We start from the raw sequence: 13,654 nt of genomic DNA, 5'->3' as shown, positions 1-13,654 counted from the left end.
ACACCAGAGAAAGCTTAGGAAATAGTTTTCAAAATCTGGAAAATAATGACGCACTTTCCAAATCTACAACAATTATTGTGCAAGAGTCCTTAAAACATCTTAATTGTGTTGCCTTTGATCACACAGGAGGGTGAGATTACATATTTATAATACAAATCTCAGAATTTTTGCCAAAATAGGAATATTTAACGCTCAGCCATACATTTTAATCCAATACTATTTAAATTAAGTTGACTTCCAGGATTACTTCTACCTTACCTTTTTCATCATGAAGTATAATCTTGAATAGGAGTCTTTTCTCTCTATCCACTTCGTCCTGGCTTCGTTGTGGCCTACATTAGAAGGAGAAGAAAGAGAATACATTTCTTTGCAGCCCAATCAGCACTTGTAAACACTGAAAAAGCAGGCATCTTTCTCCTTTGAATTTACTGAGGATTTTATTGACTTGTCAAAGCCTCCACAGCCTCTAGTACTAAGTTAGGATCCTGATTTAATAAGGGTTAATTGTGGGAATTCTCTCAAATGAACACAGTAATTTTATTCTCTATCATGTTGTCATTCAGTCATGTGTTCAGTTCTTCAGGACCCCATTTGAGGTTTTCTTACTGGAATGGTTTGCCATTTCCTTCTCCAGCTAAGTGTACAAATAAGGAAACTGAGACAAACAGGGTTGAGTCACTTGCCCAAGGTCACACAGCTAGTAAGTGTCTGAAGCCAGATTTGAACTCAGGAAGATGAGTCTTCCTAACTCCAGGCCCAGCACTCTCTCCATTGTACCACCTTGTTGCCCAATCTTTATCATTAATACATATCAGTCACCCCCTTTGCTAGGGAGGAAGGGGCTGGGGTGGGGAAGTACATGGAAGACACCAAACTTCCTCTTAAGGAGATAGCTACCTAATTTTTGAATTGTTTGAAGTATACAGAGTGTTATGGGTTTTGGAATTTGTGGAAACAGATTTAGAGGATCAGCATTTACAAATAAAATATTTTACGTCTATTAAAAAAAAGGAGTTAACTACCTGCCTTCTACTAAAATATATTTTAAAAAATGGAATTAAGTAGGAGAAAATATGCATGTAGACTTAGATTATTTATTGGGTCTGGTATTCCCTGCCTAGCTATGTATTCAGAATTAATGAGACTCAAGAGATAATGACAAAGACAAAGGTATTCATGGATTCGTGATCCCAGGAGCATTTTCTGAAAGGAATGAATTAATCACCCAGATATGCTAGAAGGCAGAGAATGGATTGGATTTTTGTATTTCTGTAGTGTCCCAAGTATTCTGGCCTCCCCTGACCCCCAGAAAAAAAATCATTTGATTTCACAAGGATTTTGAGGATGAGGAATCAAAATATAAATCAAATCACTAACCTTATTCCCAAACCCTGAAGGCTATTTTAGTATGAGACCATACAGTTCCTGGGCAAAATATAAAAACAAAGAATGCAAATTAGATGTCTTTCTCAAGTTTATGTTAATGAACAAAACAAAATTGATTGATATTCTCCTGTTTCTGCATAGTAAAGACTCATTTGCTAGGCACATTCACATGAGCATGCAGTATTTATCTTGCTAAAAGTCTGAAATGGAAATTGTGAGCCAGCCAGGTGATAGGTTCCCTAGAGGGCCATGGGAGCCATTCTGCAAGCTCTTTCCCCAGTTCCCTAGCTTATTCAGGTTAGGTTCAACTAACCCGCTGATTTCTGACCTCAGGAAAGAATTAGAAATTGAGGAAAAGAGCCAGCAGTTCGGCACAACTATGAGTCACTGCTGAATCCAAACCATTCTCACTGCCCTGGGATCCCCAGATGAACCAAAGGTTGGCCTGGATCCTGGTCCAAGAGCAAATGCTTATCAGGCCAGAAGCAGTCCAGTAGCCAATCCCTCTTCCAAGAGTTTACATTCAAAAGGAATAATTCTATGAATATTTTGTGCTTAAAAAAAAAAAACCCAGGAAAATAGTCCAATTGTAATTGTTTGTGGTTCAGTTGTTTTTCAGTTATTTGCAACTCTTCATGACCCCTTTGGGGCTTTCTTGGCAAAGATCCTGGAGTGGTTTGCTATTTCCTTTTCCTCATTTTACAGATGAGGAAACCAAGGCAAACTGGGTGAAGTGACTTGCCCAGGGTCATACAGCTAGTAAGTATCTAAGACCAGATTTGAATTAATGAAGATGAGTCTAACCTGACTCCAGGCCCCATGCTCTTTCAACTGCAACACCTAACTGCCCGTTGTAATTGTACATTTCATAAATACTGTGATACCAGTGGTACTGGCTACTTGTCTACTTGGTCTGCCCCAAACTCATTTCCCTTTAATATAGATCTGACCATGTCACGCCCTTACTCCGCTGACTCCAGTGACTCCCTAAACTTCTCAGTTTTGCTCTTAAAAGCCCTTCATGACCTAACTCCAGCCCTCCTGCACTCTGCAGTCTAGCCCAATTCAGATTGTTTCATTCCTTCCATCTGTAGAGTACCTAGAGCACCTCTAACAGAGAAGAAGATAGGTGTTCATTGCTTGTACCTCCTGTGGGGCCCTCCTTCCCTTGGCTCCATACCTGCCAGCATGCCCTCCTCACTTCTACCCCAGAATCCCTCTCTTCCTTCAAGATGCAGCTCCAGCTTCACCCTCCACAGGCGGAGCCCTTCCTGTCCCCACCACCTGCTAATGCTCTCCCTAACCAGCCTATGTTTAACCACTCAGTAGTTCTGTTAATTTATTGTCTTTACAGTTGTTCTTCACATACTTAAATATGACCTTGTGTTCTCCCCCATCAGATGTAAACTGCTCTAGTAGAGGGATTTTTCCATTCCTTGCATTTGCATCCCCAAAGGGCCTAGGACTTGCCAGGCTATTAAGTGCTTATTGATTGATTGACTGCTGAGATGTGGCTGCTGCTTTTCTGGCCCTGGTCACTGCTGGCAGAGGAGACCTGAGGGCCAGGGGACTTCCTTGTTCTCTTCCTTGCATACCAAGAGGTTCCCCTGCTGTGCTTCAAAGGCAGCTCCAGCAGTTGGGAAGAAAGAGATGAGAAGAGGAAAATCACCTGGGGTAGTGGGACTTCTCCTTCCTCTGAATCCCTGTAGACTGTGTTTATGCCTTGTCTTTAGACTTTTTACTTTGTCATCCTAATTATTGGTAGGCTTGTTTTGTCTCCTCTCCTAGAGGCAGGGGCTACAATGCCATACCACTTCAACTTGGTAATTGACACACCTGTATTGTGTCTTATATAAAGAAGAGACATAGCAAATAACTATTAAGTTATTAAATAAATTATTAAATATTAGAGCATTATTAAATGTAAAGACCTGTTTCAAGGATTAAGGCTGGAGTATTTAACCTGAGGTCTATCGGGGAATGAGGGAGGATATATGTGTGTATATATATACATATATACTTCTACACATTAATATTTCAATATAATTGGTTTTTTCTTTTATGAGCCTATATATTTTATTTTATGTATTATTCTGAGACCAGATTTCATAAGACTGCCCCAAATACAAAGATATAAAAAAGATTAAGAACTTCCGGAAAGAGGACAGAGAATATGTGTCCTCTCTTGCTAGTCTATCATATAATTTTTCTAATTCTTTTTTTGGGGGGAGGGGGCAGGGAGACCAGGTTGACTTTTTTTTCCTTTTAAGTACAAAGGAATTTCCTCAGTCTTCCATTTTTTTGCACTCTGAGGAAACAACATTCAAAGTTAGGGTTGTTGGCTGTGGGAAAACATCTTCCCAAATTTTAGCTCTGACTAATTCTGAAAAAATAAAAAAAGAACTTGGTTCATTTTATAGTTAGGCAGTCCAGTACTTTTTTTACCCTTTTAAATTCATCAGCATAAGTGAATAATCTTCCAGTTGATAATGGTTACCTTGTCCTACTGTGATTACTTCTCTGACTGTATTTTTCCTGCTTTTGCATGTTATAGTTATTTGTATGTGTATTATATCCCCTCACTAGGCTCCATGTGATGGCAAGTCCCATGTCATACCTAATCTTTGTGTAACCACAGCAATATCTGCATATAATAGTTGTTTCCATGTTTGTTGGGTTAATGTTGACACAGGACTATAGTCATATTTGTACTGGTTTCAAAACTTGGTGCCATTAGAAAAGTTAGATTAAAGCTCTTTATTTACCTACATTCCTTAGGTACTTTTCCTTTACATGACTGCTTAACTCTGAGAAGTCTTGCCTTTTCTGTCTTGACTGAGCAACTTTGTTCCTTTCAAGTGAGATTATATGTATATGTAGGTCCACATGTGTGTGCACATGCATGTATATATGTTTGGGGTCTTATGGGGAAATGGCCATGTGTAGACAACCTGGTATATGCATACTCAGACATTCTCTTGGATCCATAGCACTCCAGTGATGCCAGTCACAACCCACCCATGATGCCCATTCTGTGTACTCTTAGCCAAGTCTTCCTGTTTGCCCTACAGGGCCCACCCAACGTGCTGGGGGCCCTCCTCACTTGATCTTGGGAATATACAACTAATGTAAAACACCTAAGCTGTCTATCTGTTTGTTCTCTTCCAGTCTTGACAGGTGACCAGTTCAAATTCCTCCCCCCTCCCCCCCCCCGCCCTTTTTTTTTATTATTTTCCTTTTTTTTTTTTTTTTTTAAAGCAATTGGGGTTAAGTAACTTGCTCAAGGTTACACGGCCAGTTATTTCTGGGTGTGGTGCTAAGTTTCTGAGCCCGGATTTGATCCCCAGGTCATCCTGACTCTGGAGCCAGTGCTCTTACTCACTGTGCCACCTGGCCACCCCTGATAATATTCTTTAATAGCAACAAGCACTGGGGCAGCAGTGGATGGAGCACCGGCCCTGGAGTCAACAGGGCCTGACACTTGATACTTGACCTTACTAGCTTTGTGACCCTCAAAAATAAACCAAAAACCAAGCAGTTGAGTGCTTACTCTGTGTCCAACACTGTGATAGGCCTTGTTTGTATCACTTCTCATAATTCCTTGTGTATAATGTGTTCCAGTCTGTGCACAGCCACCATGCACCTCTCCATTGCTTTGAGGGTGATCACAGATGATCAATCCCCTTTTAAAAAGTGATACTACTAAGTAACTATGTTCAGATAACTCAAGAATGTGTAGGGATTTTTTACCCTGTAGTGGTTGGTGAGGAATTCCTTTGACTCACTCATCCCCTCACGTTCTAACTCTCATCCCCCAGAGGCCCCTACATAGAGGAGGAAGGCTGCTGCTTGGCATTAGGAATGTGTCCTGTAGTCATGGGATACAGTTTGTCATCTTGCATTTGTATCTCTTGTCCATAGTTTTCATATTAATCATTTATTAGAGATACACTTAGGTTTACCCTGCTAATTACTGAATTTCTTACCATCACCTCAATAGCTGAATATCAACTGTGACCAAATCCTGTGCATTATTTAAGAGAATTTTCAGTTCTCCTAGCTTAGAGAATGAAATGTACAATCTTAAATGCTTGGAGTTTTTATGTGGTTAAGTGATGGAAGAAGAGTATCAAAAAAGGAGTTAATTTTTCCAGTTCATTCATAGCCTGTTGGGGCCATTGTTTTGCTTCCCAAAATTTTCAAAAAAGTTTTTAACTTATCTTGGTCACATCGAATCTAGGACCTCATAAGATGATAATGAGTTAGGTTCATGGGATGATAGAGAATGCTTTTAAAACTTAGCTTCTAATTGAAGTATTACAGGCTAGAAAACTCATTTCTGTGAATACATTTTAAATTTACTTTGACATTATCAGACATGGTTCAAGTGGAGTTAATTGGCTTTCTAAGGGACAGACCTCAGGACTTCTCTGGCTTATTGGAATTTAATAAAATTAACAGTTTGTTAGATAAAAAATACACTATTGAAGAAATGCAGCATTGAGTGATAGATAGGCTGGCTGGCCTTTGAGTCTAGAACACCTGGGTTCAAATCCTGCAGGCAGAGGTTAAGTGACTTTCCCAGGACCACACACCCCTTTTCAGGAACGTTCAGATGTAGTAGTAATAATCAGAAATCCATTTTTTATTGAAAAATGTTTTTTAACATATAGAATGGTTATCCTCCTTTTTAAAATCAGAATTAAACTGCATTTAGCTTACTCTTTTTAGTAGCAAAACATTAAGCTCTCAGACAGATGTAGGCAAGGTGTAGTTTATGTTGAAAACATCAGTGCTGACTCAATTTCCTCTGTAAGCCCTGAGCTTTTTCCATATATATATGTGTGTGTGTGTGTGTATGTATGTATTATGTATTCCCTTGTACATGAAGATGATTTGACACGTATTTTATTTTGGATTTTGTGGTAGAAAGAAATTGCAAACCTTTTATTAATTATATTTACATGTAAGAAGTTTCTGAAGGTTGGAAATTACAAATCTCATTTTCTTTCCTGTTATGCCAAAGGGAATTCCAACCGCTAATGAAACGCCGCCAGACGACAGCAGTCCCCACTTCTTGAACCCTGCGTTAGCACCTTCTTCATCCATCAGCTCCACAGTCAGCATGGAGAAGAAGCCAGAAGACAAGCTTGACAACTCTTTCACTACTACTGATGGCCAGAAGAGCGTCCCGTTGGCCGTAACCAATGCCTTGGAACACATCATGGAACAGCTGAATGTCTTAACCCAGGTGAGTAGGTGCAGACCTGTGGGCGTCATCATACAGAGAAGGCCTAAAAAAGTGACGGGGTCCGAATTCAGTGGAACAAAAATAAAGTTCTCCTGTCCTAGTCAAACCTGAGATGAAAGGTTTCCCTGTTCAAAGAGCCGTCAGGGAGCTGGCAAGTTCATTCTCTCCTGTCCCATTGGATTTAGTGATTCTCACTTTTACCCAGGGCTGACTTTTCCTCCTGGGCCCATGATCCTTCCCCTCCATTTTCTTTCATGAATCTTCAAACTCACCTTCTTGATGACTCCTTCTCCACCACTTTCAAACTTGCTCAGGTCTCCCCTATCTTAGTTGTTGGAGAGCGGGGTCCTTCAGTCATATCATGAGCGTCTACCTCTTCCAACTCTGCCTCTGCTCGCTACCTGCTCTGCCTCAGTGTTGGATCCCTCACCTGCCAGACCTGTGTAGACACAGGACCATTCTCTTCTTCCCCCACCAGCCCAGTTCTTCTGGCTACTCACACTCACATCCAGGGCACATTCCTTCTTTTGCTCGTCCAAGGCCAGTTTTCAGTCTGCTCTGGACAACAAGCAGCAGCCTGAAGGGCCTTCCTTAAGTGGGTCCTGAGCTCTTCCTCCTCCCCAGCATCCTCAGGGTCCATCACTTCAAATCACTTGCAAACAGTAGGCTCTTGATAAATGCTTGTTAAATAGGTGGATCACTGTACTGCTTAAGCTAATAAGTACAATGCAGATAAGGATGTCTTGGATGCCCTGTGACCAGAAGGGAGCAGCATAGACCCTTAAGCAAAGAAATGAACTATTATTGCTGCATTTTTTTTGTCCCATTCCTGGGAGCTTCAGTTTTTGATTCAGGAACTTTTTTGTGCAGTATTTTCTTATTAGCTCATTGTGTATGTGTGATTGTGGCAGCAAGCTTTTAGGGCTTAGGGACTTAGAAAATGTAATTGTCTATGATTAATTATGGCCTCTGTTTAAAAACATTATGTTAATGTCATGCTCATTTCTGTAGCTACTCTAGTACATATCTCATGTTATCTTCAACCTTCCTGGTCTAATTCACTCCCCTTCCACATTTCTCCTCTCCCCCATCCCCTTGACTTTTTTTATTTTAAATTTTTGGACCTGGCCTATAGATTTACAGGAAGAAGATCCCTCTAATGGAATTAGAAGCTAAATTTGCTCTACAATTTTGAGTCTCAGAGAGTTGACTGGGACAAGTAAGATCTTCAAAGACTTGCCCCAGGTTTCATAGCCAAGTATGTGTCAGAGGGGAGACTTGAACCAGGTCTCCCTGATTCCAAAATCCCCTACACTACAACGTCCCTCACTTTATGTTGTAGGACTCCCTTTTATGTTGTAAGGATACTTGAATGAGGTAGGACAAACCCTTCAGCTAATACACCTATATAATTCTGCTTTTGATTTCTGTCTTCTTCATAGTTACTAGTTTGGGTCTGGTAGAGTATTCATACTTCAGGAGCCTGCTTAGCTCCTTGAGATTCAGCTTGGTTTTGTTCAGGAAAGAAATCCCTGGCCTTGGAGCACACTAAGGGTTAGGGGGCGTGACATAATGTGCTGAATCAGCCAAGGAGACTGGGAAGGAGCAGTCAGAGAGGTGGGAGGAGAACAAAAACCAAGGGAGGAGGGAATATCCCGGAGAAGAGGGTCATGGACAGTGTCAAGGACTGCAGAGATCTCGAGGAGGATGAGGGTAGGGAAGAGGCTATTCAATTTGGCCATGGAAAGATCATTGCTGACATTGGATAGAGGCGTTTCAAGTAAAGGGTAGAGCTGGAAGCCAGATTGTTGTTGCTGTCATTCATTTGTTTCAGTCGTGTCCAACTCTCCATGACCCCATTTGGAGTTTTCTCAGCAGAGATCCTGGAGTGGTTCACCATTTCCTTCTCCAGCTCATTTTACAGAAGAGGAAACTGAGGCAAAAAGGGTTAGGGGACTTGCCCAGGGTCACACAGCTAGGAAGTGTCTGAGGCCTGATTTGAAGTCAGGAAGAGGAGTTTTCCTGACTCCAGGCCAGGTGCTCTGTGCACTATGGCACCACCTCGCTGCCCAGGAAGCTAGACTGGAGGAGGAGACTGAATCTTATACCTACACTCTAGGCCACTGACCCATGTGACTTCGGCCAGTCTGGAAGTCTCTCTACCCAATGAGGCTTCTAATTTCTGCAAGAAAAACGTTACAGGAGGTGAAAGAAATATAAACAAGGGGCTGTGACCTGTGAACTGCTTGTCCAGAATGAAAATGTCAGGCTACTGTGGCTGGCATGACCTGTTTACTAGAGGACTGGCCTCAGAGTCAGGAATGGGTTCAAATCCTGCCTTGGCCCACATGACCCTGGACAAGCTGGGTCCCATCAGGGCCCACACGCACACAGCTCTTCAAAACCCTCAGTAGAAGAGCAGGTGCCCAAGGCCTGGGTAGAAGGGGCTTCCTCCTCTCTGGAATCACACCTGCAGTTTTTTAAAAGCCATTCCTTCATCTGAGAGCTTTCCTTGTGGAGCCGTACAGCATCGTGGGGCCTGGTGGAGCCAGGGATGCCTGAGAAGGGCAGGTTGTCCTAGGTGTCACAACAAACGACTCCCACATTCACCATCTCCCCAGCCAGTCTTCCATAACCTGCGGGGCATTCCCCCTCCCCACAGGCTGCTTCCTGGCAGCCTGAGGTCAGATGCTCACTTCCATCCTGGCCCCCAATTTCCTCTTGTGGCCTTTCCCTTCCTCTTCTTCCCCAGCGCCCGTTCCTTGGGGCAAAGGATGATTCCTTCCCAGTCCTGCTTTGTCACCATCTACTCCACAATCTTGAAGTCAACTCTACTCCCTAACTTTTTAAAATTAAGCCTCATGTTGGAGGGGTAGGAGATAAGGAAGAGTCAGAGAAAGGAGGAGGGAGCCCCACCCAGATCACTTTCCAGAAAGTGCATGCTTCACTGGGCCAGCAGCCTCCTAAACAAGCTCATTCTGATTCACTTTGTTTCAGATGACTCACGGCTTCCTGGCTAACTCAGACCTGGGCAGTTGGTAACTGTTTTTGAATTGGGAATCAATTAAAATTCAATTAATTACATTTTTCATGGGACGTTACATAGAGCAAGCTGCCCTGATCTTAAAACTCTTGAGAGTCTCAGAAGTAGCTCTTAAATGCCAGTGATTTAAAAATGTGGATTATAAAGTGGAAAAATTCACGTTGCTGTGGATTAAATCCTGGATCTGACATTGTCTACTTGTTAGACTGTTCTAGTTCCTCAAATCCACCTTTTTGGAAGGATTCCTTCCTACATGTGTGCCTTAGGTTATTTAAAGCTGCCTATCCACCAGCACTTTAAATGGGACGCATTGGCATGGGGTGGTTAAGGTCCAGGGGTGGGGAACCTATGGTCTTAAAGCCACAAGTGGCCTCCTCCTAAATTCTTGAGTGCGGCCTCTTGACTGCATCCAAATTTTACACATTAAATCCTTTAAGATTCAGTCAAAAGACCACACTTCAGGATTTAGAAGTCCATATGTGACCTTAAGACCACAGGTTCCCCACCCCTGGTTTAGGCCTTGTCTTGCTTGGATTGGAGATAGATAAGTATAGGGACGTGCAAGGTTCTAACCTTGTCAAATGCAGTCTTCTCAAGTGTCTGTCTGAGTATCACTGGAACTGGTTCAAAATAAGACTTGAAAGTCAGGAGAATCTATAATTTCCTAACCGTTTCTACTCTTCCTAGTTCAAGGGTTCTTAACTTGTGGATCCCAGAGGGATTCCATGGATAGATTTCATGGGGTCTGTGAACTTGTATAGAGGGGAAAAAATTTCATCATTATTTTCACTCACCTCTAACTGAAATCTAGGATTTCCTTCATTTATTTAAAAGCATAATTCTGAGAAGGGGCCCACAGGTATCTAGGTTGTCAGAGACGCCCATGACACCAAAAAGGTAAAGAACTCCTACAAGTTGATCCCTTCTTCCTTAAAAGCTTCCTGTTTTCCCTCCTTTCCCAGAAGCCCACTCTCTAGTCATATGCTCACACCAGCAGGACCTAGGGGCCTTTTAACTTTACATGATTAAAACGTGGAGTTCTTAACTTACTGTCTTTCGAACTACTTTTTGAAATATCATGGTAATTGTGCTTCAGTAGAATTGATTCCCTTTGTAATACCATATAGTTTATTTTATGCTTTGAAAAGCATTATTCTTATAAGGCATCTGTAGGCATCCAAGCTGACTGCCCAGCAGGATCAAGGATCCTATAAAGATGAAGAAGGCCTACCCTGAGTCCTGGTGTCCTACACCCTTCTAGCAAAGGGTGATGAGTCTTATCATTATAATCATCATCTGTTCATTTCATCGTCCTCTTTTTATAGACCGTATCTATTCTGGAGCAGCGACTGACATTGACAGAGGACAAATTGAAAGACTGCCTAGAAAATCAACAGAAGATTTTTAACAGAGAACAGAGAAGTTGAATAGAAAGTTTGAATAGACATGCCAACGAACACCTGTTTTTAATAGGATCTTAGAAAGGTAATAGATAATTCTTCCTTTATTTCAACAAGCAAACCATTACAGCATTTCTTAAGTCTGAGCACCAAAGCAAAACCAAACCAACAAAAAAACAAAAACCTACATACAAGGACTAATGGAAACATTGACAAGGGATGGCAGTCAAAGCCAATTAAAAATACTGACATTGGAATTTTTTTTCTACTTACAGTTATATAGTTATAGCTAATCTATGATGTGTGTAAGTGAATATGAATTTTCCCCTGTATTAATCAAAATGACAGTTCTCATTTAGAGGGTAGATCCTGCCCGGTTAAGAGCCCACTCTCTGGATGTAAATTAGTCATATCACATCAATATCGAATGGGGTTCTTTAGAATCCAGAGAGCAGTATACCACTCTCCATTCCATTGAAGCGTTTATCAAAAACAAAGTTTCCTTTCTTAATATAATGCCTTGAAAACACAATCTAAAAAGGATAAACCACTGCGAATTTCCCCAACAAGTTGACATCTAAGAGTATACCAGACTTTTGACTAACAAAGTTACACACAATAGGTTTTTATTTTCATTTGTTTTCCATTGTTTTGCTGGTGGTCAGCCCCCTCCCTCCAAGGGGGAATAGCTGTCATTAAGCACAGTGAATGGGTAAGGAAATATGGAGGCACATACTTCTTTCCTTTGAAAGATGAACACACTGCACCAATGCCTGGAAGCAAGCGTTCCTAAAGATTATGTTAATGTGATTTCAGGATGCTCAAGAGCCATGGCAGAGCAAGAGGGATAAAGTATATTGCAATATTACTTGTTGACAAGGGTGACTTCTGGCTGATGAATAACAAAGCCCTTTTAAAAAAAATTTAACCTGCAGCATCATCATCATCATCTAACAATTTTGTCATGAATGGTGGTTGAAAAACACAATAAAAATGAGCCAACCCTTTCTAAAGAATCTTGATTTCAAATTGAGTTTTGTTTTGTCTTTTTTTCCTAAAACAAATTTTAAGATCAAAGTGAAGAAAACCAGGAAAATTATTGAAGCACATGGGATTTTTACAGTCATATTTTAACTTGTGTATTTGGTCACAGTTACCTGATGACTAGCATTGACCATATGTAATCTGCAAGTTCTGTTTACCTGTATCAAGACCAAAGGAAACATGAAAAAAAAAATCAATTCATATTTACAATGTCTGCAAGTGACTGGGGAAGGGAGCTAGATTTTTTTTAAATGAAGTCCTTTGTTGTATGTGTACATACGTGCATATATATACATATAAATATTTAATATTACCATACCTTAATTTTATTTTATCTATGAAGTCAAAAACTGAGTTTTTGGTCATATGTTCATGGGGTGCAAGTACCTTTATATCAAACATGGTTTGAATTTTTTAGACATTTCCAAATGCTTACAAAGATTAAATGGTGTTTTTTAATAACTTCCTTGATAAAACCAATTTCTATTTACCTCTCTACTCTGTTCTTCAAATAATAAAGACTATTTCTATAACAATTTTGTTCATGTTTTTCATATTTTTAATGAAGACCTAGAAAAAACCAGACCTTTTGAGTTCTGTTGCCACCATTTTTATATGAATCTATAGAATCATCCATTCTGATTTTTCTAAATGCTGTGAAAATGATGATATAAAATAAAAATGTTTTGAAGAATTTACAATATTGACATTTAAAATTTTTCTTGTATAAGTTTTCCTAAGTCTTGATGAAATTCAAGAAAGTCCTGAGGCCACATGGTATGGTGACTCTGGAGTTAAAGGTACTGGGTTCAGATTTGGACTCATACTTATTACCTGTGTATCCTTGGACAAATCATTTCCCTTCCATGGGTCTCAATTTCCTCATCTTTAACAGGAAGGGATTGAACTAGACAGCTGCTGAGGTCCTCTCTCAATCTTGGATCCTTCTTGCCCAACTAAAAACCCTGAATACCATTTTGTTTTTCTTTTTTTTAATTCAGTTTTATTTTATTTTCAATTTTGAATTCTCTCCCACTCCTTCCCCTCCCCAGCCATTGAGAAGGCAAAAAAAAAAATCCATTTCAAAGTCGTATAGTCATGCAGAACAAATTCCTACATTGGCCATGTCAGAAAGAAAAAGAAAGTGTGTGTGAGGTGTGTGTGGGGGGAGGGGGAGGGGGTGTTTGTGTGTGAAAGAGACAGAGAGAGGAGGGAGGGAAGAAGAAAAGAAAAGAACATATGCTTCATTCTATAATCTGAACCCATCAGTTCTATCTAGAGGTAGATAGTCTATTTCATTTTGAATTATAGTTGGTCATTCCATTGATCTGAGTTCCTAAGTCTTTCATAATTATTCATCTTTACTCTATCGTCATTACTGTATAAATTTTTCTCTTGGTTCTGCTTCCTTCCCTTTGTATCAGTTCATGCAAATATTCCCAGGTTTCTCCCGAAACCCATTCCTTCTTCACTTCTTACAGCACAATAGTAAGTATTCCATCACATTCTTATATCATAACTTGTTCTGCC

General features: G+C 40.5%; 1 protein-coding gene across 1 annotated transcript in view; it reads left to right on the top strand.

The window, feature by feature from the left end:
* POC1B (POC1 centriolar protein B) overlaps positions 1 to 12,825 on the top strand; it is a 96,260-nt gene extending 83,435 nt beyond the window's left edge. Inside the window, exons 10-11 of the mRNA XM_069095065.1 lie at positions 6,413 to 6,637; positions 11,006 to 12,825. Coding sequence (XP_068951166.1) covers positions 6,413 to 6,637; positions 11,006 to 11,107 — 327 coding nt within the window. The 3' untranslated portion in view covers positions 11,108 to 12,825. The remainder of the gene's footprint in view (positions 1 to 6,412; positions 6,638 to 11,005) is intronic.
* Positions 12,826 to 13,654: the final 829 nt, after the last annotated feature.

Source organism: Petaurus breviceps, unplaced genomic scaffold, assembly GCF_028583685.1.
Source record: "Petaurus breviceps papuanus isolate PSGF00001 unplaced genomic scaffold, PetGlider_PUasm1.0 225, whole genome shotgun sequence".
Classification (NCBI taxonomy): domain Eukaryota; kingdom Metazoa; phylum Chordata; class Mammalia; order Diprotodontia; family Petauridae; genus Petaurus; species Petaurus breviceps.
Note: the sequence above shows the minus strand (reverse complement) of the source record. Positions and strands in the feature narration are given on the sequence as shown.